This window comes from Pseudophryne corroboree (genome assembly GCF_028390025.1).
Source record: "Pseudophryne corroboree isolate aPseCor3 chromosome 3 unlocalized genomic scaffold, aPseCor3.hap2 SUPER_3_unloc_3, whole genome shotgun sequence".
Lineage (NCBI taxonomy): Eukaryota > Metazoa > Chordata > Amphibia > Anura > Myobatrachidae > Pseudophryne > Pseudophryne corroboree.
The window spans coordinates 3,874,501-3,896,107 of NW_026967519.1; the positions used below are offsets into that span (position 1 = coordinate 3,874,501).

General features: G+C 46.9%; 2 protein-coding genes across 3 annotated transcripts in view; one reads left to right on the forward strand and one right to left on the reverse strand.

Moving 5' to 3' along the window:
- LOC134983988 (oocyte zinc finger protein XlCOF6-like) overlaps positions 1 to 437 on the reverse strand; it is a 136,454-nt gene extending 136,017 nt beyond the window's left edge. The window contains exon 1 of the mRNA XM_063949652.1: positions 126 to 437. The gene's annotated coding sequence lies outside the window, so the exon portion shown is untranslated. The remainder of the gene's footprint in view (positions 1 to 125) is intronic.
- On the forward strand, positions 175 to 18,528 carry LOC134983961 (gastrula zinc finger protein XlCGF26.1-like). Of its 2 annotated transcripts, none has more exons than XM_063949597.1 (5): positions 175 to 363; positions 3,098 to 3,176; positions 4,252 to 4,337; positions 4,473 to 5,019; positions 17,033 to 18,528. In XM_063949597.1, the coding sequence occupies exons 2-5, from the start codon at positions 3,143 to 3,145 to the stop codon at positions 18,214 to 18,216; spliced, it is 1,851 nt and encodes a 616-aa protein (XP_063805667.1). In that variant the 5' UTR covers positions 175 to 363; positions 3,098 to 3,142; the 3' UTR covers positions 18,217 to 18,528. The 2 variants fall into 2 exon arrangements, with proteins under 2 accessions (XP_063805667.1, XP_063805668.1); XM_063949598.1 differs by having other exon boundaries at positions 175 to 309.
- Positions 18,529 to 21,607: the final 3,079 nt, after the last annotated feature.

The following is a 21,607-nucleotide window of genomic DNA, read 5'->3' on the forward strand; positions in this document are numbered from 1 at the left end:
GGGGGAACAGTAGGTTTAGACACATGGGGATGCCTGGAGCCAGGAAAATAGAGCATGGGGGCAGGATAACAGGGGGTACAGTGGTAGGGTTAACTGGGGCACTAGGATGAAAGGGGAAAGGTTACCAGTAGGCACTGAGGTGGGGGTAGGAATAATATGTGGCACACAGGGCAGCAGCAGGCAGTATCACACACAGCTCTGGCGAAGACCAGAGGGGAGGAGCGCGGGGACCTCACATCCGGTGTGGAGTGGAAGTCCGGTGGAGCGCACAGGCCGGAAGTCGGGTGGACCGCACAGGCCGGAAGCCGGGTGAGTAACGTGCTGCGGGTGAGGGGAGAAGTCCGAGCCCAGGAGCCTGTGGTGGTAAGTCCGCACGGGGAGAGGTACAATGAGGCACTTACAGCTGGGATCGAGCAGGGATATGGCTGATGCTGGCTCATGTCACCATTATCCGGCACCATGGAGCTATGAAGTAGGGATTTAGTGTTGTGACCCCGATCACATGACCCCAGGACTGACTCCCTCCTGACTTCCCACCCCATGTCCTCATATCACCCTCCACAGCCTCATTATACCTCACCTGGTTCCCCTATAATGCCTCATCTCAGCCTAATAATGGTCTCCTGCTATCCTGTAGGGTGGTCTTCAGTATGCCGACTGTCGGGATCCCGGCGTACGGTATACCGGCGCCGGAATCCCGACAGCCGGCATACCGACACTTTTTCTCCCTCATGGGGGTCCACAACCCCCCTGGAGGGAGAATAAAATAGCGTGGCGTGCTTAGCGCGCCACCGTGCCCGCACCGTGGCGAGCGCAGTGAGCCCGCAAGGGGATCATTTGCGCTCGCCACACTGTCGATATGCCGGCGGTCGGGCTCCCGGCGCCGGTATGCTGGTTGCCGGGAGCCTGGCCGCCTGCATACCATACTACACCCATCCTGTAACCCTATCCTATATCCTCTGTATGCCCCTCTCACCCCTCCCAGTGCCCACCCCATAGTGCCCATCTCACACCCACATATAGGTCACCACATAGTGCCCATCTCACACCCACATATAGGTCACCACATAGTGCCCATCTAACACCCACATATAGGTCACCCTATAGTGCCCATCTCTCACCCACATATAGGTCACCCCATAGTGCCCATCTCACACCTACATATACGTCACCCCATAGTACCCATCACACACACATATAGGTCACCCCATAGTACCCATCTCACACCCACATATAGGTCACCCCATAGTACCCATCTCACACCCACATATAGGTCACCCCATAGTGCCCATCTCACATCCACATATAGATCACCCCATAGTGCCCATCTCACACCCACATATAGGTCACCCCATAGGGCCCATCTCACACCCACATATAGGTCACCCCATAGGGCCCATCTCACACCCACATAGAGATCACCACATAGTGCCCATCTCACACCCACATATAGGTCACCCCATAGTGCCCATCTCACACCCACATATAGGTCACCCCATAGTGCCCATCTCACACCCACATATACGTCACCCCATAGTGCCCATCTCACACCCTCATATATCATAGTCCCATAGTGCCCATAGTTACTCTATGGCGCATTTTTCAATCACTATATCGGGTAAGCTTGTTGTTTATTTTTCCCTGATGAAAGTTTGTTCCGACTGAAACATTGGGACAAATGTTCCTACTCTAAATAATAGTTTATTTCAGTGCTTTAAGGAACGTTCGTCAGGAATACAATGACAATAGAAATGTGCTCACCGTAGATAACGGCAACATCCTATTGGTTTGTGCACCATTTTCGCTGTTCCTCGCTGTGTATGGCCGTTTCCGGATAAGGGACCTGATTTAGATTTGTAAGTACAGCTAGGATAGAAAGCAACTTTATGTCAGGAACAGACCATGTTGCTATGCAAGAGGAGCAAATACATTTAGATAATTTCTATGCAGGGTAAACACTGGCTGCTTTTGCATGTAGTCCACACATTTTACACAACTTTATTTTTACACTGCAATTTAGATTTTAGTTTGAACACACCCCACCCAAATCTAACTCTCTCTGCACATGTTACATCTGCCCCTCCCCCCTGCAGTGCAACATGGTTTTGCCCAGTTTCTTCCCTTTTTTGTTTTTCTTGCAAATCCGATATCGGGGCCCAATGACAACAGCAAGTGCGCCCTATCGCCGTGCTGATAAACCCTTTCTGAAACATGTAACTAGAATAAGGGTCTGTCATTGCGTATCTGTAAGTTCTGCAGTTGGGACATCTGTGGCAGCCAAGTCTAGGATATCCTAAAAAAATGTATAGGACGTAATTCGCCCACCTGGGTGACATTAGTCCTCGTCATGATGTTTTTGTTTTCCTTTTATGATAACCAGACTACAGGTGCATGTTATGGAGACACCTTAATTGCGTATTGGATGTACTCATAGGCCAAAGCTTTTTGGCTGAATCACTAATGTGAAGACAAGCATGATGGGACATAATCACCCATGGTGACTCAATTTCTTAAAATGCTTGTTTAATACACTGTGCCTTTAAAGTGTTACAACAAAATGCCTTTAGATGTACTTACTCACACCAGTGTGTTCCCCTGCACCCACCTCAGACACCAGGTTATGGGAAGACACGGAGGCCAGCACCTCTAATCTTTTGTCTCCTTCACCTTTATTATGGATTCACCACACAAGCCTGCCCAGACCAACTTCCTTCCAACCCTGACCTTCTCATACCTCTAATATGTCCTGTACATATAACCTAATACCTGGATACCTTGGCTTTTTCTCATTGGACCCATCATAGGGGTAAATTTACTAAGGTGGAAGTTTTGGTGATGTTGCTATTAGCAACCAATAAGATTCTACTTAACACTTATCTTACTGCTTCTAGAAGATAATAGAATCTGATTGGTTTCTATAGGCCTGACTGCAGGGTCGCTCACCAGACACTGCCGGCTGGCCTGACTACAAAGTGGGATCAGCAGTCACCGTCAGCTAGCCTAACTACAGGGTCGATCATCAGACATCGCCAGCAGGCTTGACTATAGGGGCGGTCATTAGTTACTGTTTCTCATATACATATATCTCTCCATGCAGGAGTAGGAGTATATAGAGGAACACAGGGGTCTGTACAAGGACGTGATGATGGAGAATCACCGGCCCCTCACATCACTGGGTAAGAAGCGACCCATCCACGTTGGGGACACTGCTGTACCTTGGAGTATAGAGGGTGGAAGTGGTGGAGCAGGTTTTGCCTTGTAAGTGATTTCCCCTTTAAAAAAAACGTCCAAGTTCGTCCGTCCTCCCGTACGGCTACTGAACCCTGACGTCATTACATCCGGCCCCAGGAGTTATTTGTCAATGCAAGAAACAACCACAATCATGCTTTGTGTAGAATCATCTTGGCATTTTTTATTTCGGACGCAGAAATTTAAAATTGGGTCACAGCTTATTTCACCAGGTCAGTGATGGCTTCCTGGGTGGTGCGGCATGAAGCCTTTAGAGAAACTGAACTGCGATTTGGTCTTTGGTCTCTACATTCTCAAAATGTTAAATGTTCAACGTCTTTGTATGTAAGGACGCTGAATGGATGTGGATCATCAAATCGACAGTGTCTAGGTCGACAATGTTTAGGTCGACCACTATAGGTCGACAGTCACCCCCCCAAAAAACAAAACCTTATGTCGACCTTTTGACCTGTCAACCTAGCACACTTCGAACTTCCAACCCTGTCGACCACAGGTTGGAAAGTCGACAGGGTTTCTAGGTCGACATGTGCTAGGTCAAAAGGTCGACATGAGGTTTTTGGAGGTGTTTTGGTGTCGTTTTCTGCGTACAGAGAACGGGAAGCGCGAATTTGTGTGCCGTGTCCCCTCGCTCCACTACCGCTTCGCTCAGCACAGATTACCGTTCCAATCATAGTCCACATGGATCGTTAAGTATGAAAAAGAAAAAAAAAGGGAAAAACTCATGTCGACCTTTTGACCTGTCGATCTAGCACATGTCGACCTAGAAACCCTGTCGACCTTCCAACCCTGTCGACCTATAGTGGTCGACCTAAACATTGTCGATCTTCAGACCGGATCCCCGCAGAATATGGATAAAAGGTTCTGGGCACAGCAAGTGCTTAGCGTGTCCTCCTTCAGGGCAGATTTGGAATGTCCCCACGGTACAGCAGTGTTCTCCAAATGTATTCAGAGAAACAGTAAGTACAAAAATACTATTATTCAGTCGCTGTGTGTCTCCCACAGATGAATCCAATAACAGAAATACCCCAGAGAGATGTCCCCAGTCTCTTTATACAGCGGAAGATCACACGATCCCACAGAAGAATCAGGTAGATGGGATTTAGGGTCAAATTACCAAACTGACTGTCACTGTACGATACGTAGACAAACTGCATATGTGTAATCCTGTTGTTTAATCTCAATAAAATCAGATGTTACGGATTTATTTTTTGTGGGTTATTTAGGGTGAAGATTTGACTAATATTAAAGTAGAAAATGTAGAGGGAGAAGAAGAGACGTATGTGACTGATATGAAGGTAGAAGATATACAGGGAGAAGAAGAGATGTTTGTGACTGATTTGAAGGCAGAAGATACAGAGGGAGAAGAAGAGACGTATGTGACTGATGTGAAGGTAGAAGATACAGAGGAAGAAGAAGAAGAGACGTATGTGACTGATATGAAGGCAGAAGATATAGAGGGAGAAGAAGAGACGTATGTGACTGATTTGAAGGCAGAAGATACAGAGAGAGAAGAAGAGACGTATGTGACTGATATGAAGGCAGAAGATATAGAGGGAGAAGAAGAGACGTATGTGACTGATATGAAGGCAGAAGATATAGAGGGAGAAGAAGAGACGTATGTGATTGATATGAAGGCAGAAGGTATAGAGGGAGAAGAAGAGACGTATGTGACTGATATGAAGGCAGAAGATATAGAGGGAGAAGAAGAGACCTATGTGAGAGGTGATCAGAAGTGTAAGGAGGAGGAAATCCCTACAGATATCAGCAGAGGTGAGTAAAAAAACCCGTATTAAAGAGTCACAAATTCTAATTGCACAGTCACTACAGCAATCTCTGGGGCAGATGTATTAAGCCTGGAGAAGTGAAAAGTGGAAGGTGATAATACGCTAGCCAATCAGCTCCTGTCATTTTTCAAACCCGTAATGATTGGCTGGTGCATTATCACTTTCCACTTTTACAGCTTTATCACTTCTCCAGGCTTAATACATCTGCCCCTGTAATCCTTCGCCCTCCTCTGTCAGTACAGACTAATGAAAGAAAGTATGGGAGTCAGGATCCTTCAGCTCCTATTATACTCCTGCTGTCGCCCTCACATCATGTCACTGTGTGTTACCAGCCAGAGATCTGACCAGTCTCCTCCCCACACTCTCTCTGATGTATCTCATACATCAGGAGCCATCAGCCCCTATTATACTCCTGCTCTCTCCCTCACATCATGTCACTATGTGTTACCAGCCCAGAGATCTGACCAGTCTCCTCCCCACACTCTCTGGTGTATCTCATACATCAGGAGCCATCAGCCCTTATTATGCTCCTGCTCTCCCCCTCACATCACGTCACTATGTGTTACCAGCCCAGAGATCTGACCAGTCTCCACCCCACACTCTCTCTGATGTATCTCATACATCAGGAGCCATCAGCCGCTATTATACTCCTGCTCTCCCCCTCACATCACGTCACTGTGTGATACCAGCCCAGAGATCTGACCAGTCTCCTCCCCACAACACTCTTTGGTGTATCTCATACATCAGGAGCCATCAGCCCCTATTATACTCCTGCTCTCCCCCTCACATCATGTCACTGTGTTACCAGCCCAGAGATCTGACCAGTCTCCTCCCCACACTCTCTGGTGTATCTCATACATCAGGAGCCATCAGCCCCTATTATACTCCTGCTCTTCCCCTCACATCATGTCACTGTGTGTTACCAGCCCAGAGAGATCTGACCAGTCTCCTGTCTGTACTCTGGTGATTGGGTCGCAGTGTCATGTCAGCTTCTGCAGAATGTCGACATGTTCACAATGTGGGAAAGGTGGTTAGATTTAGGCTACAGGACTGGAGGGTTAGTGTTACTCTACAGGAGGGAAGGGTGTCAGAACTGATACTGGATGATCCAAAAGTCGTCATGATATCATCGCTAGTCCCGAATGGACACTGCTGGAGCTGCCAGAGCAGTAAGTCGCTGCTAGACCAACAGGAACATTTTGTCAACATTCTAATCATGTTGACATTTCATCAGTGTAGACATGATGAAAGTTGACGTGGTCATGTGAATATTATGAATGTCAATAAAATTTGGTGAATCACTTAACTTCAGTACCAGGGAATCACCATAGGGATTCCATCTCTGACCAATGAGATGAGACCCTGTGTGACATTACCCGTTATCATTCCTGTGCACTAGCACATGCGACAATAACCATCTGTACAATAATTGGAGATGGTTTGTCCTGTCTGTGGCATGTACCGTGATGGGACAGACCACCAGGAGAGGAGGACCACTGTACTTGGGAGTAAGTATACCTTCCTGTTGCCACAACAAATATGGTGTCGAGGGAAGGTGTATCAGGATAGGTTTCAGGAGCAGAGTCAGGCATGTGCACATCAGTAGGTATGCCTCGGTATTGGATCCATAGTGGCCTTCAGGTTAATGGAGGTAAGCCTAGGGTGGGATGAGAGTAGAGTATGTGCAGCAGGAGGTAGATGTCTAGACCACCCATACCTGGTGAAAGAGGCCCAGGCTATCGTGAAGGTTATACATAATCTTCCATGCAAGTGACATGCCAGATGCAATGTTTGACTGCTGAGAGAGGAGGGGGTTCATAGACTTTGCAACTGCTAGGATGTTGTCATGATTCCTGTGAGGATACGGATTCTCAGATCACTCAGGTAAACAGTTTAGTAAAGTGGCAAATGCCCTTTATTGTAACTATACACACACAGTACAAAATAACATTAACAATTGCAAGCCAGGATGGTATCTTACTAACTAAGTCCCCACAGTAGTTTACAATTACAGTCTCCTGATGTTACATGCCAGCAGTAGTTCTGTGTCTCCTGGTCTGGACTACCAGCTCACACAATCCCCTTCACAACAGATTCTCGTCACTGACGGCACCGCAATGCCTAGTAGTCAGCGCATGCACTCCAGAAGTACCTCTACTGTCTACTCTCTGACCTTCTGTGTAGATCTCTTCTCTCTTTCAAAAGTCCAACCAATTCCTCTAGGTTTAGACCTGCCTTCCAGGGCTGTCCAAGACGTGGTGCTCTCTGCTTATTGGAGCTGCAGAGTAAGGGGTGGATATGGCTGGGAGAAAGGCCAGGTCCATTGCAGGGTAACACCTGCTGTTGTCCTGTAACATGTCTATACATGTCTACTAGAGAACAATAGATGATAATTAGGTTATCCCTCCTCCAAGTATCAGATAGTGTCCATTCACCACCAGACTTATCCCCTTTGTAGCAGACAAGGGATTCCAGCTGCTATTTGTCTGTGAAATCCTCTGGCAGAGAACTATTCCTATTACCAACTACACACATTGAACACAGTATAACCAAATAAACCACGAAGTCCAAATATAACATATAAAATATAACTGTAAAATATAATAACACAATACAATATTGCCTAGCATATAACTAATAACATATCGGCAAATAGTGGAGTCCATGGGTAGGACCAGGGCTAGGAAAGTAACCGCATGTATTTTACAACTGTACGACACGACGCGCCGGCTGTGTCGTCACAATTCCCACTGGAGATACCAGAATCAGGCTATGTCCGAGTATAGAAAAGAAAGCTTGGAGAAGGGCTTCATCCGTCCCTCATCATCTCCGGCTGGGGCAAGAATGTTTTTTGAAGAAGGATGTGTTATGAGCCACGGCTGTGGCTCATTCCTGTTTTGCATTTTGGTTATGTATTTTATGTTATACTTCTGTTTATGTTCCCCGTGGGTGTCATGGGGTGTTCGGAGCTCACCCTTAAGGAGAGGATACTGTTATGAACCACAGGTAGTGGTTCATTCCTATTTTATGTTTATAATTCTCTTGCAGGCCAGGATTTCCCTTTGCTCTGGTTTAGAAGATTATTGTTTGCTGTCAGTGGTGAGTCTGTGTAATTGCAGCCTGTTTCCATGTGGTTGGCCTCACCTGTCTGCTAATTGCATCTTGTCAGTTTGGAGTCATGCAACAGGGCAGCTGCATGACATAATTAATTAGGCCTCTCTGTTATATGCTGGCTCAGTGCAATTCACAGACGCTGGTGATATTTCCAGGTTTCCTGACGTCCAGAGTTCTTGAGTTCTAAGTTAGTCTCTGCCAGTTCCTGAGCTCCTGTCTAGCAGTGTCTGTCTAGCTGCTTCCTGAGTGTCGGTTCCTGAGTCGATTCCAGTGTCTGATTCCGTGTCCTGCCGTGAAGCGTTCCTGTCCAGAAGTCCTGTGGCTTTGCCTGTGCCTGGTCGAGTTTCTGGCTTCTTGGTGTCCACCGGTCTGTCGTTTGGGATTCTGCCTGTCCTCCAGTTCTGAGAGTCTGTGTCAGCAGCATTGGGGGTTCCTGTCCGTTTGCCAGTATTTGTACCGGTTCTGTGAGTAGCGGCTTTGCCGCGTCCGTCGGCCTAGGCCGCTGTATTCCTTGGTTATATCTGTCACTGGTGTTTTGCAGAGGGTTCTGCTTATGCTGTCACCGCCGGTACACAAAAGTATTGTGTCGGCGTGTGGACAGCATTTCCTTTGTTGTTCTTTTCCTTTGGCGGCAAGCCGCACATACATTTAGTTTTAGGCTAGTCAGTAGCCCTTGGCTTTGGTTGTTTCAGTTAGAGGTCCCCTTGTTATTACCCTGTCTCAGTTCACGCTTTGTCTCTCTTTAAGAGCTGAGGGGGCATCGGAGTTGGGCAGACCTAATCCGCCCTTCAAACGCGGCTGCCATGGGCCCAAGAAACCATAGTCATGCAGGCGTGAATTGACAACATGGGTAAAACAACGGAGGTAGGGTGCCAGGGGCTATTCCCGTTCCATTTCACCAAATCCAGCATTACGTCCTGGTGCTCTGGACTCACTTCATAACATCTCCCTTGTTCTGAGCACCAGGAACCTAACATTATCACCAGCCATACCACAAAAAAGAAATAAAACTTTTTCTTTTTTGGCCCAGTCCAGTGTCTAGTCTAGAATCCAGTCCTGTCAAGAATTCAGTCCTGTCTAGAACTCAGTGTGCAGAATCCAGTCCGGTGTTTAAAAATCCTGCCCAGTCTTGTCTTGTCTAGTTTAGAAATCCAGTCCAGTCTTGTCTTGTCTAGAATCTTGTCTTAGAATCGTGTCTAGCCTTGTCTTGTCTAGTTTGAAATCCTCCTATGCCTACTATGCAAGCCCTGCAAGCATCTCTCTCAGCCCTGAACTCTGCTTTCAGTGCTTTGAAACCTGAGCGGCTGGAAGTTTTGCAGCAATCCTTAAGGCAACTGCAAAACCTTCTGACTAAAATTTTGCTTATCTTGCCAGAAGTTATTGAGAGTTCATCTACCTCTAAAGAGACTCTTGCTTACAGTATGGTGACAAGAGAATCCCCAGGTTTAATTAGAGAGAAAAAGTTTGAAAGTTTTCTGCGGCCCAGGCTCTCAGAAGAGGAGAGTCTGCGTCGCAGAGACTTAGATTTATGCCTATATTGTGGGAGTTTAGGCCACTATCTGCAGACCTGTGAGTTGCGCAAACCAAAGTGTGGCGACAAGTCTTGCCCTCTTGCCAAGTTGAGTCAGGATACAAGACCTACTCCTGTCTTAACTGTGGCAGAGGTGCTTGTCACACAACCCACACTAAAAAGCACTCTGTCCTATAATTGGGGTCCTTGGGCTAGGGAGCCCCATTATAGATTCAGGAACCAAAGGAGAATGTTTCTCTCCTCTCTTGGTTTTCCTGTGGAAGCAGAGTTGCAAACCCCTGGAGTGGTGCCCGATGCCCAGGGTCCGGGAGTGGTGCCCGATGCCCAGGGTCCGGGAGTGGTGCCCGATGCCCAGGGTCCGGGAGTGGTGCCCGATGCCCAGGGTCCTGGAGTGGTGCCCGATGCCCAGAGTTCTGGAGCGGTACCCAGAGTTCTGGAGCGGTACCCGGTGCCCAGAGTTCTGGAGCGGTACCCGGTGCCCAGAGTCCTGGAGCGGTACCCGGTGCCCAGAGTTCTGGAGCGGTACCTGATGCTCTAGGTTATAGAGGGACATCGAATACTATAGCTCTGGTGTCAATACCAGAAGGGGTCTCAGAAGCTGTTACCCCAGGTAAGGACTTGAATAGCGCAACCCCAGAAAGGGTATCTAAAACCATAGTTCTAAAAGGGAACTCGAGAAGCAAAACCCCAGAAGGGATCTTTGAAGTAATATCCCCAAGTGGGGTCTCGAGAGACACAGCCCCAGAGAAGGGTCTAGAAGTCGTTTCCCCAGGAAAGGACTTAAGAGGCATAGCGTTAGAGGAAGTTCTGAAGATAATAGCTTCAGCAAAAGTCACGGAAGTCATAGTCCCGGGAGAAGTTTCGATAATTATCGACTCAGAGAGGGAGGCCGACGGCCCGGTCCCTGAGTGGGAAGCCGACGGTCCGGTCCCAGTAAAAGAATCCGAGGTGCTGACCCCAGCAAGGTTCCCGGAGGCCACTGCCCCAGCGGGGTTCCCGGAGGCCACTGCCCCGGGTGGGGTTCAGAAAGTCACTGCCCTGGGTGGGGTTCAGAAAGTCACTGCTCCGGGTGGGGTTCAGAAAGTCACTGCCCCGGGTGGGGTTCCGAGGGCCACTGCCCCGGGTGGGGTTCCGAGGGCCACTGCCCCGGGTGGGGTTCCGAGGGCCACTGCCCCAGGTGGGGTTCCGAGGGCCACTGCCCGAGGTGGGGTTCAGAAAGTCACTGCCCCAGGTGGGGTTCAGAAAGTCTCAGCCTCGAGTAAGGTCAATAGTGTCCAGGTCCTAGCAAAGCACTCTAGTCAGTCAGATGGGAAGGAGGCAGATCCTGACTCTGTTGATATCTCAACTTCTATAATCTTTGATGGGGACTTAGTCCAATTTCTGGCGCTTTACAAACACTATTACATCATGTTGTCTAGACCATTTCTGGGCATCACTTCAGAGAACCTAGTGCTCTATTTGATATATTTCTTTAGAGGAGAGCCTTTTGAGTGGGCGACCAGCCTAATGAAAGCTGAAGATCCCATTCTTCAGGATCACCCAGCATTCAGTGATGCATTTATTAAAAGATATGGTTCCAAAGAAATTGGTTCAGGTTCCTCTAGGTCACCCGTCTTATCTGCTGAGAGTTCACCGTATACTGTAGACTCGGCACAAGAGTCTCAGCCCGTTGTTTTGACTGCAGGATGTGCTTTTCTGTCTTCTTCTAATAGTAGTACTTTGACTGAAAGTTCAGCTCCCAAGCTTAAGAAACCAATCTCTGATTTGAACCCAGCCTTGCTGGGAGGTACCATCAGCTCAGACAATGTTTGGGGAATTACCTTGGTTAGACCTCAAGAATTTTGTAAAAATAAGAAGAAGAAAAAGAAATAATTATTGACTCTTGCCTTGATATAAAAAAATAAAAAAAATGTTTTTTCCTTGTCTTGTGTCCAGTGGCCACCGTTGAGGGGGGTGGCACCGTTACAAGCTGTTGCCACAGCTTGTTTCTGTTAGACCAGTGTGTCAGGTTTTTTTTTTGTATACCTTGTTTTGGATAACCTGAATTTTGGGGTCCTTTGACCCCTCCTCAGGGGGGGGGGGGGTAATGTCATGAGCCACGGCTGTGGCTCATTCCTGTTTTGCATTTTGGTTATGTATTTTATGTTATACTTCTGTTTATGTTCCCCGTGGGTGTCATGGGGTGTTCGGAGCTCAGCCTTAAGGAGAGGATACTGTTATGAACCACAGGTAGTGGTTCATTCCTATTTTATGTTTATAGTTCTCTTGCAGGCCAGGATTTCCCTTTGCTCTGGTTTAGAAGATTATTGTTTGCCGTCAGTGGTGAGTCTGTGTAATTGCAGCCTGTTTCCATGTGGTTGGCCTCACCTGTCTGCTAATTGCATCTTGTCAGTTTGGAGTCATGCAACAGGGCAGCTGCACAACATAATTAATTAGGCCTCTCTGTTATATGCTGGCTCAGTGCAATTCACAGACGCTGGTGATATTTCCAGGTTTCCTGACGTCCAGAGTTTTTGAGTTCTAAGTTAGTCTCTGCCAGTTCCTGAGCTCCTGTCTAGCAGTGTCTGTCTAGCTGCTTCCTGAGTGTCGGTTCCTGTGTCGATTCCAGTGTCTGATCCCATGTCCTGCCGTGAAGCGTTCCTGTCCAGAAGTCCTGTGGCTTTGCCTGTGCCTGGTCGAGTTTCTGGCTTCTTGGTGTCCACCGGTCTGTCGTTTGGGATTCTGCCTGTCCTCCAGTTCTGAGAGTCTGTGTCAGCAGCATTGGGGGTTCCTGTCCGTTTGCCAGTATTTGTACCGGTTCCGTGAGTAGCGGCTTTGCCGCGTCCGTCGGCCTAGGCCGCTGTATTCCTTGGTTATATCTGTCACTGGTGTTTTGCAGAGGGTTCTGCTTATGCTGTCACCGCCGGTACACAAAAGTATTGTGTCGGCGTGTGGACAGCATTTCCTTTGTTGTTCTTTTCCTTTGGCGGCAAGCCGCACATACATTTAGTTTTAGGCTAGTCAGTAGCCCCTGGCTTTGGTTGTTTCAGTTAGAGGTCCCCTTGTTATTACCCTGTCTCAGTTCACGCTTTGTCTCTCTTTAAGACCTCAGGGTGCATCGGAGTTGGGCAGACCTAATCCGCCCTTCAAACGCGGCTGCCATGGGCCCAAGAAACCATTGTCATGCAGGCGTGAATTGACAACACGGGTAAAACAACGGAGGTAGGGTGCCAGGGGCTATTCCCGTTCCATTTCACCAAATCCAGCATTACGTCCTGGTGCTCTGGACTCACTTCATAACATCTCCCTTGTTCTGAGCACCAGGAACCTAACAGGATGGCGGACTCAATGACAGAATCGCTATTCCTTGCCTCTGATCACTGAGTTGTTCGACCAGGTAATGAGCGTCTGTATTCTCCAAATTCGACTTGAGAGGAGCATTTGATTTGAATTGGCGCTGGGGATGAGTGGAAGACGGCCTTTAACCAGGAATGGGCATTTTCAGTATTTAGTTATGCCTTTCGGTCCTTGCAAAGCTCCAGCCATATTGCAACATTTTGTCAACAAGATTTTTTGACATCTACTTTACAAAAATTTCAACTATTTGGACAATATTTTTTTTTTTCTCAAGATCTGGAAACTCATAATTTCCCAGGGAAAAGAAGTGTTACTCATACTGCAAACTAAACAGTTGTACTGAAAACTTGAAAGGTGGTTTTCGAAGCTCCATCCATTCCCTTCCTGGGATACATCATTTTAGATCTTCAAATGGATCCAGAGAAACTACAAGCAATCTTTGAGTGGTATGTTCCTACTATTCTGGATGCTATTCAGCGATTCTTAGGATTTGCACATTATTACTGGCAGTTCATTAGAGGATTCTCAACCATGGTGGCACCTTTCACCGCTCTCACCCATAAAGGCACTGATCCAACTTAGTGGTCAGCAGAGATCAATTCAGCTTTCCGGTTACTTTAACAGTCATTCAAGTCAGGGCCAGTCCTCAGAGGACAGATGTTACTCATACATTTATTATTGAGGTTGATGCCTCTACAGAAGAAGTAGTGAAAGTACTTTTTGCAGTGGTCTGATGATGATGATAAAGTCGATTCCTATGGATGCTTTTCTTGAAAATTTCAGTCAGCAAAAAGAAATGACTCCATTGGGATCAGGAGTTATTGGCAAACAATCTTGCACTTGAGGAATGGCGATATCTGCTTGACGGAGCCCTGTATCCAGTAATCATCTTCACAGACCATAAGAACTTGTTAGATTTAAATACACCTAGTGTCTTAATCCCCAACAAGCCCAGTGGGCAATGTTCTTTTCAAGATTTGATTATAAACTTCGCTATCTTCCAGGATCTCAAAATTGCAAAGAGACACACTATCCCATTCTATGAGTTCCGGAGAAGCATCCATAGGCGAGGAGATCCACTCCATCTTAAATCCGGCATCTTTTGTCTCAGTGCAGTTCTCCACCTACTGGGAAGACCTTTGTAGCCCCTGAACTTTGGACGAAATTACTCCAGTAGGCCCATGCCTTCTATTTTGCCGCCCGTGCAAGAATCCAAAAGACTCTCAAATTTATTCCGCACTCCTACTGGTGGCCCACTAGGAATCCGATGTTTAAGCATTTGTTTCATCATGTGTAAAATGTCTCGACGTGAAACTCTGAAGGGTCTACTGACTGGCCAGCTTCCTCCATTCTCTACACCCAGTCATCCTTGATTGCATTACAGATCTTCCTTCATCAAATGGCATAATAACATCTGTGTCATTGTGGACCAATTTTCAAAGATAGCACATTTCATTCCCCTCACAGGGCTTCCCTCTGCACCACGTCTTGCACAGTTATTTATACAAGTAATCTTTAGACTTGATGGCTTACCTACTAAATCATTTCAGACAAAGGATTCCAATTTGTAGCAAATTTCTGGAGATCTTTGTGCTTTGCGCTACAAGTTAAGTTCTGTTTTGCCTATCATCCCCAGACCAACAGTCAAACTGAAAGAGTTAACCAGGATCTAGGCTGAATAGACCTCCTGTCTTGGGCAGAATTTGCCTAGAATAACTGCTACCACACTTCCTCCAAATCAGCATCATTCTTTACAGTATATGGTCTTCATCCTCGAGTTTCTGAGTTCAGATTTTTACCAGCCTTTAAAGTTTCATTAGCAAGTCACTCCCTCCAACATTTCACTAAAATTTGGAAGAAAGTATATCCTTGAAGAAATCTTCAGCATGCTATAAGTTCTTTGCCGGTAGCAAGTGTAAAGCAGTGCTTAGCCTGAAGACGGGTGATCAGGTCCGATTAACGACCCGCAACTTAAGACTCTGTTCCTTCAATGAAGTTTGCTCCATTAATGCTCAATTGATTCCAGTTAACTTTACCCAAAGTGCCCAAGGTACAGACGCAACATGGTGTGGAATTTGAGGCTGAGAGAATCTTGGATTCACGCTGCAGATATGGCCATCTTCAGTACTACATCTATTGGAAGGGATGTGGCCCAGAGGAAACGGCTCAGATTGATGCTGTTGATGTCCACGCACCCCGCTTGGTTCAAACCTTTCCACGCCAAATATCCCCAATAAGCCAAAAAAGTGTCTGGTAGCCACTCGTGAAAGGGGGGTATTGTCATGGTTCCCACTAGAGACTCCAGAATCGGACCCTGATGCTTACTTGTCTCAGTGCTGTCGGGTCCTCACCGGGTTGCATCTGGGGTCCATGAGTGGCTGTTTTCTAGGACTGCTCCCACTCTTGTTCTTGTGGCATTTTCTGCTACACATCGGGCTCTGCATGCAGTCTCTACTGGCGCTCTTTGTGTCCCACGTCACAGAGTTCCCGCAAATCAGAGGGTTTGGCACCGTCATGATCGGGAAACTACCAATTCGGAAGTAATTCCTGGGTTCTCCACAGCTTTAGCCAATCTGCAACATCCAGCCGCTATAAAGGGACTCCTATTGCAGCTCACAAATCGCCAGTGCAACAAAACTCAGTATGAGCTCGATCCCTGTACTGCTCCAAGTGTCTTCTCTGAATTCCCAGCTCAAATTTCCAGACCAAGTCTGTTGGTTAATTCTAACCCAACTAAGACCTCACCGGTACCAGTCCATTGTTCAGCTAAGACCACACTGGTACCAGTCCATTGTCCAGCTAAGACCTCTCCAGTACTAGTCCGATGTCCAGCTAGGACCCCACTGGTACCAACCCGGTGTCCAGTTAACACCTCACCGTTATCCACCCGGCACTCGGATAAGACCCCACTGGTGCCTGTCCTGTGTCCTGCCTAGACTTCACCAATACCAGGCTGGTGTTCAGCTAAAGACCTCTGCATAAGCATCCTGCAATCAAGCTAAAACTTCACCCTACCAACTCTATGTTCAGCAAAAGATCTCTTTCAGAATCCTGCTACGATGACATCATTGCCAGTTCAAAGATCAAGCTAGACTCCATTGGTTCCAGTCCAGTGTTGCTCAAATTCCATCAGGTCCAGCCCACAGTTTAGCTAAACTCTTTCCAGTGGCTACTTGGTGTACAACCAGTACCTTCCAGATCCAGTCAGCTGTTCAGTCCAGCATCCTCGCCAGTGTCCAGGTCAGGACCTGCTCAGCTGCCTAAAAGACCCAGAACTATATAATACCCGGACTCTGCACAGTCCTTTCCGTTCCTCCTTTTGTACATAGAAAGGACCAACATTAGGCCTCCTCGCTTTCTGCCTACAGCTGTGTCTCTGCCTCTGAGCCCCAATAACAATTCCGAAACACAAACAAGCCAAGCCCTGGCAGATATGAGAGACCAGTTTAGTAGAGTGTCTCCATAGATCTTGGGTGGGTATAAGAAAGGAGAGTCCATGAGTCCTTAAGAAATGGGGATTCCAACATAATGACAAGGATCTGGTGTATTTTTTCCCAACATAGAAATAGCATAGGACAAGTCCACCTGATTTGATAGAACGTTTCTCTGTGGCCACTTCTGCTACAGAGTCCACTGCTGGAAATATCTTAAGTCTATTTGGGGCATAGTACCAATGATAATAAAGCTCAGAAACCGTTACTTTAATAAATGTGGAATTCGAGAAATGGGAGATGCTATCCCTGATCTCCTGCCACATACCTCACCAGGATGCAGGCCGAGATCTGACTCCCACTCTAGCTGTGGTTATAGTTTTATACATATCCTGAATCCAGTGAAACACTGAGATTATTATAGTCGTATTCACAAAGAAATAATTATTCCTTGTTGGCTACAGCTATGTAGCTTTAAATCCTGTACTTATAGTTGTTTTGCTTTGAGTAGATATGAGTGCCTCACATAAGCCATTACACGTGTTATGGACAAACATTGATATTTCTATATATTGTATTCCCTGCAGATGGATGTAACAGAAGAGATATATGGCAGGAGCATCTCTCTTTGTCTCCAGATTGTGACATAGACGATAACACCAGAAGAGATTATCCAGCAGAAACTCCTATTACCTCACCTATGCATCCAGATCTTCACAGTACAGATCCGTCATCTGACCCCACTTATCATGAAGAATGTTCTGATAGAGTAGATACCAAATACTTTACACAGGACACAAAGCCTATTACCCATCAGCCAGCTAAGACATTTTCATGTTCTGAGTGTGGGAAATGTTTTACATGCAAATCACATCTTGATAGACATGAGAGACGTCACACAGGTGAGAGGCCATTTCCATGTTCTGAGTGTGGGAAATGTTTTATACAGAAATCAGATCTTGTTAGACATGGGAGAACTCACACAGGGGTGAAGCCATTTCCATGTTCTGAATGTGGAATATGTTTTACACATAAACCACATCTTGTTATACATATGAGAAGTCACACAGGTGAGAAGCCATTTCCATGTTCTGATTGTGGGAAATGTTTTACGCAGAAATCAGATCTTCTTATACATGAAAGAAGTCACACAGGCGAGAAGCCATTTCCATGTTCTGAGTGTGGGAAATGTTTTACACATAAACCATATCTTGCTATACATATGAGAAGTCATACAGGTGAGAAGCCATATCCATGTTCTGATTGTGGGAAATGTTTTACACAAAAATCAGATCTTGTTACACATGAGAGATGTCACACTGGTGAGAAGCCATTTTCATGTTCTGTGTGTGGAAAATGTTTTACACAGAAATCAAATCTTGTTAAACATGAAAAAAGTCACACAGGTGAGAAACCATTTTCATGTTCTGAGTGTGGGAAATGTTTTGCGCACAAATGGCTTCTTGTTACACATCAGCGCCAACACACAGGTGAAAGACCGTATTCATGCTCTGAGTGTGGGAAATGTTTTATGGGCCATTCAAATATTATTAGACATAAGAGAAGTCACACAGGTGAGAAGCCATTTCCATGTTCTGAGTGTGGGAAACGTTTTACACAAAAATCGCATCTGGTTAATCATCAGAGACATCACACAGGTGAGAAGCCTTTTCCATGTTCCGAGTGTGGGAAATGTTTTACACAAAAATCACATCTGGTTAAACATCAGGGAAGTCACACAGGTGAGAAGCTGTTTCCAACTTCTGATTGAGAGAAATGATAAAAATCAGATCTCGTTAAACATTACATTAATCACACATTTTAACAGGTAAAACTTTGCATATTTGCAGGTCGAAAGTATTTTGACCTAAAGAACAGATGTAGTAAGAACGTATTTGGCATAGTATATCACCAGGTACAGGCTCTTTATTGACTTTTCACATTATTTCATTATTATGCTGTTATTGTTTGCGCTACTTATCAGTTTGTATTCTTTTTTTTTTTCTTTTTCTTTTTTTTCTTATCCATTTGGTAATATAACATCCACCCATTGAGCTGATGGGATGGAAAGTCACTTTCTGCAGCGGGGTACACTGGGGTTCCACAGGGAATAACATCGGGGGGGGGGGGGGGGGGTGAGTAGGATCTTGATCCGAGGCACCAACAGGCTAAAAGCTTTGACTGTTCCCAAGATGCTCAGCGCTGCCTCCTCTATAACCCCGCCTCCATGCACAGGAGCTCAGTTTGTAAGTTGGTGCCCTGCAGGCAGGACATTAACAGGGAGATGCCCTAAAAAGAGCTTTTTTAAAAGAAGATAGAAGACTTCAAGGGCTGCAGCAGAGGCACTCTTAGTGCTAGATGTCATTCTGACATCTGCTGCAGCTTCATCACCTCCCACGGCGGCGCTGTATACTCCCGGGTTCCTGGTTGCTGAGTACTTACAGCGGAGGCTCTGGTTCTTCACCTAGGGCACACACACTTGCCGCAGCTCTCCAGGATCGCGTGGTCGCGTCAAGGGATGTGGTAAGAGGGTCCCCCAGGCGTAACCCGCCGAAAATCGTGATCCGGCGCGGCCATTAGAAGGCGGGCCGTGCGCGCTGGTGTGGACACTGTGTTGGTACAGGGACCCCACTAGACCACCAGGGCAGGGGCACAGGTCGGTTTTATATATATATAAATAACCGTTTTATTATGACCCACAGTACCCGGTGGTGAAGTCCAGCAAGGGGATAAGGCTCTGACCTGTAGCCCCTCCCCCAGCCCCAGGGCACCATTTAGAGTAAATGTTCCTGCCCTGGAGCTGCATCTCTCTGCCTCACTCCCCGTTTGTGCGCCATTACACACATGCTACGCTGATTCTGGGACTGGTGGGCAATGCCTCTTCTGTAATGCCGCCTGCTTCATCAGTTCTGTGCATTTACAGGACACTTAAATATTCTACAGTGTTAGTTAAGAACAAGTGCATACATTCAGTGTTATTTAGTACAAGTACCCTGTGATATACATCCAGTCTTTACTGTGCATTGTTTTATTTATATATATATATATATATATATATATATATATATATATATATATATATATTTCTCTAACGTCCTAGTGTATGCTGGGGACTCCGTAAGGACCATGGGGAATAGACGGGCTCCGCAGGAGACATGGGCACTTTAAGAAAGAATTTGTATTCTGGTGTGCTCTGGCTCCTCCCTCTATGCCCCTCCTCCAGACCTCAGTTTGAATCTGTGCCCGGACGAGCTGGGTGCTGTTCAGTGAGCTCTCCTGAGCTTGCTATAAGAAAGTATTTTGTTAGGTTTTTTATTTTCAGGGAGATCTGCTGGCAACAGACTCCCTGCATCGTGGGAATGAGGGGAAAGAAGCAGCCCTACTCTCTGCAGATAGGTCCTGCTTCTTAGGCTACTGGACACCATTAGCTCCAGAGGGATCGTACACAGGATCTCACCCACGTCGTCCGATCCCAGAGCCGCGCCGCCGTCCCCCTCGCAGAGCCGGAAGACAGAAGCCGGGTGAGCATAAGAAGCAAGAAGACTTCGAAATCGGCGGCAGAAGACTCCAGTCTTCACTGAGGTAGCGCACAGCACTGCAGCTGTGCGCCATTGCTCCCACATACACCCACATACTCCGGTCACTGTAAGGGTGCAGGGGGGGGGGGCGCCCTGGGCAGCAATTAGGACCTCTTGGCAAAAGCTTGACATATATATACAGTTGGGCACTGTATATATGTATGAGCCCCCGCCATAATATTGTACATAAACGCGGGACAGAAGCCCGCCGCTGAGGGGGCAGGGATTCTTCATCAGCACTCACCAGCGCCATTTTTTCTCCACAGCTCCGCTGAGAGGAAGCTCCCCAGGCTCTCCCCTGCAGATACACGGTACAGGAGGGTAAAAGGAGAGGGGGGGCACAAAATTAGGCACAAAAGTCATTATAACAGCGGCTACTGGGTTAACATTAAGTTACTGTTTTATTCCTGGGTTATATAGCGCTGGGGTGTGTGCTGGCATACTCTCTCTTTGTCTCTCCAAAGGGCCTTGTGGGGGTACTGTCTTCAAAAAGAGCATCCCCTGTGTGTGTGGTGTGTCGGTACGCTTGTGTCGACATGTTTGACGAGGAAGGCTATGTGGAAACAGCGGGAGCAAATGAATGTGGTGTCTCCGCCGACGGTGCCGACACCTGATTGGATGGATATGTGGAAGGTTTTAAATGATAATGTTAATTCCTTGCATAAAAGGTTGGATAAAGCTGAAGCCTCAGGACAGTCAGAGTCTCAGCCCGTGCCTGATCCTATGTCGCAGGGGCCGTCAGGGTCTCAGAAGCGCCCACTATCCCAAATTGTTGACACAGATACCGACGTGGATTCTGACTCCAGTGTCGATTACGATGATGCTAAAATACAGCCAAAATTGGCTAAAGCCATCCGTTATATGATTATAGCAATTAAAGATGTGTTGCACATCACAGAGGAAACCCCAGTCCCTGACAAGAGGGTTCATATGTATGGGGGAAAAAGGCAGGTGGTGGCCTTTCCCCCTTCACACAAGCTAAATGAGTTATGTGAAAAGGCTTGGGAATCTCCAGATAAAAACCTGCAGATTTCCAAAAGGATGCTTATGGCGTATCCTTTCCCGCCAACGGACAGGTTACGATGGGAATCCTCCCCTAGGGTAGACAAAGCTTTGACACGCTTATCCAAGAGGGTAGCCCTGCCGTCACAGGATACGGCCACCCTAAAAGATGCTGCGGATAGAAAGCAAGAGGGTACTCTGAAGTCCATTTATACGCATTCAGGTACCTTACTGAGGCCAGCGATCGCGTCGGCCTGGGTGTGTAGCGCTGTAGCAGCATGGACAGATACCCTATCTGAGGAACTTGGTACCTTAGACAAGGATACTATATTAATGACCCTGGTGCATATAAAAGATGCTGTCCTATATATGAGAGATGCTCAAAGAGACATTAGTATACTGGGTTCTAGAATAAATGCTATGTCGATTTCTGCCGGAAGGGTCCTGTGGACTCGGCAATGGACAGGTGATGCCGACTCAAAAAGGCACATGGAGGTGTTGCCTTACAAGGGTGAGGAATTGTTTGGGGAGGGTCTCTCGGACCTGGTCTCCACAGCTACTCCTGGAAAGTAAAATTTTCTG

Excerpts from the sequence above, each read along its gene's own strand:
- LOC134983961 (XM_063949597.1), top strand. The coding sequence starts at position 3,143 with ATGATGGAGAATCACCGGCCCCTCACATCACTGG. Across the intron at positions 4,338-4,472 it reads CGATCCCACAGAAGAATCAG|GGTGAAGATTTGACTAATAT; the intron begins GTAGATGGGATT and ends TGGGTTATTTAG. Across the intron at positions 5,020-17,032 it reads CCCTACAGATATCAGCAGAG|ATGGATGTAACAGAAGAGAT; the intron begins GTGAGTAAAAAA and ends TATTCCCTGCAG.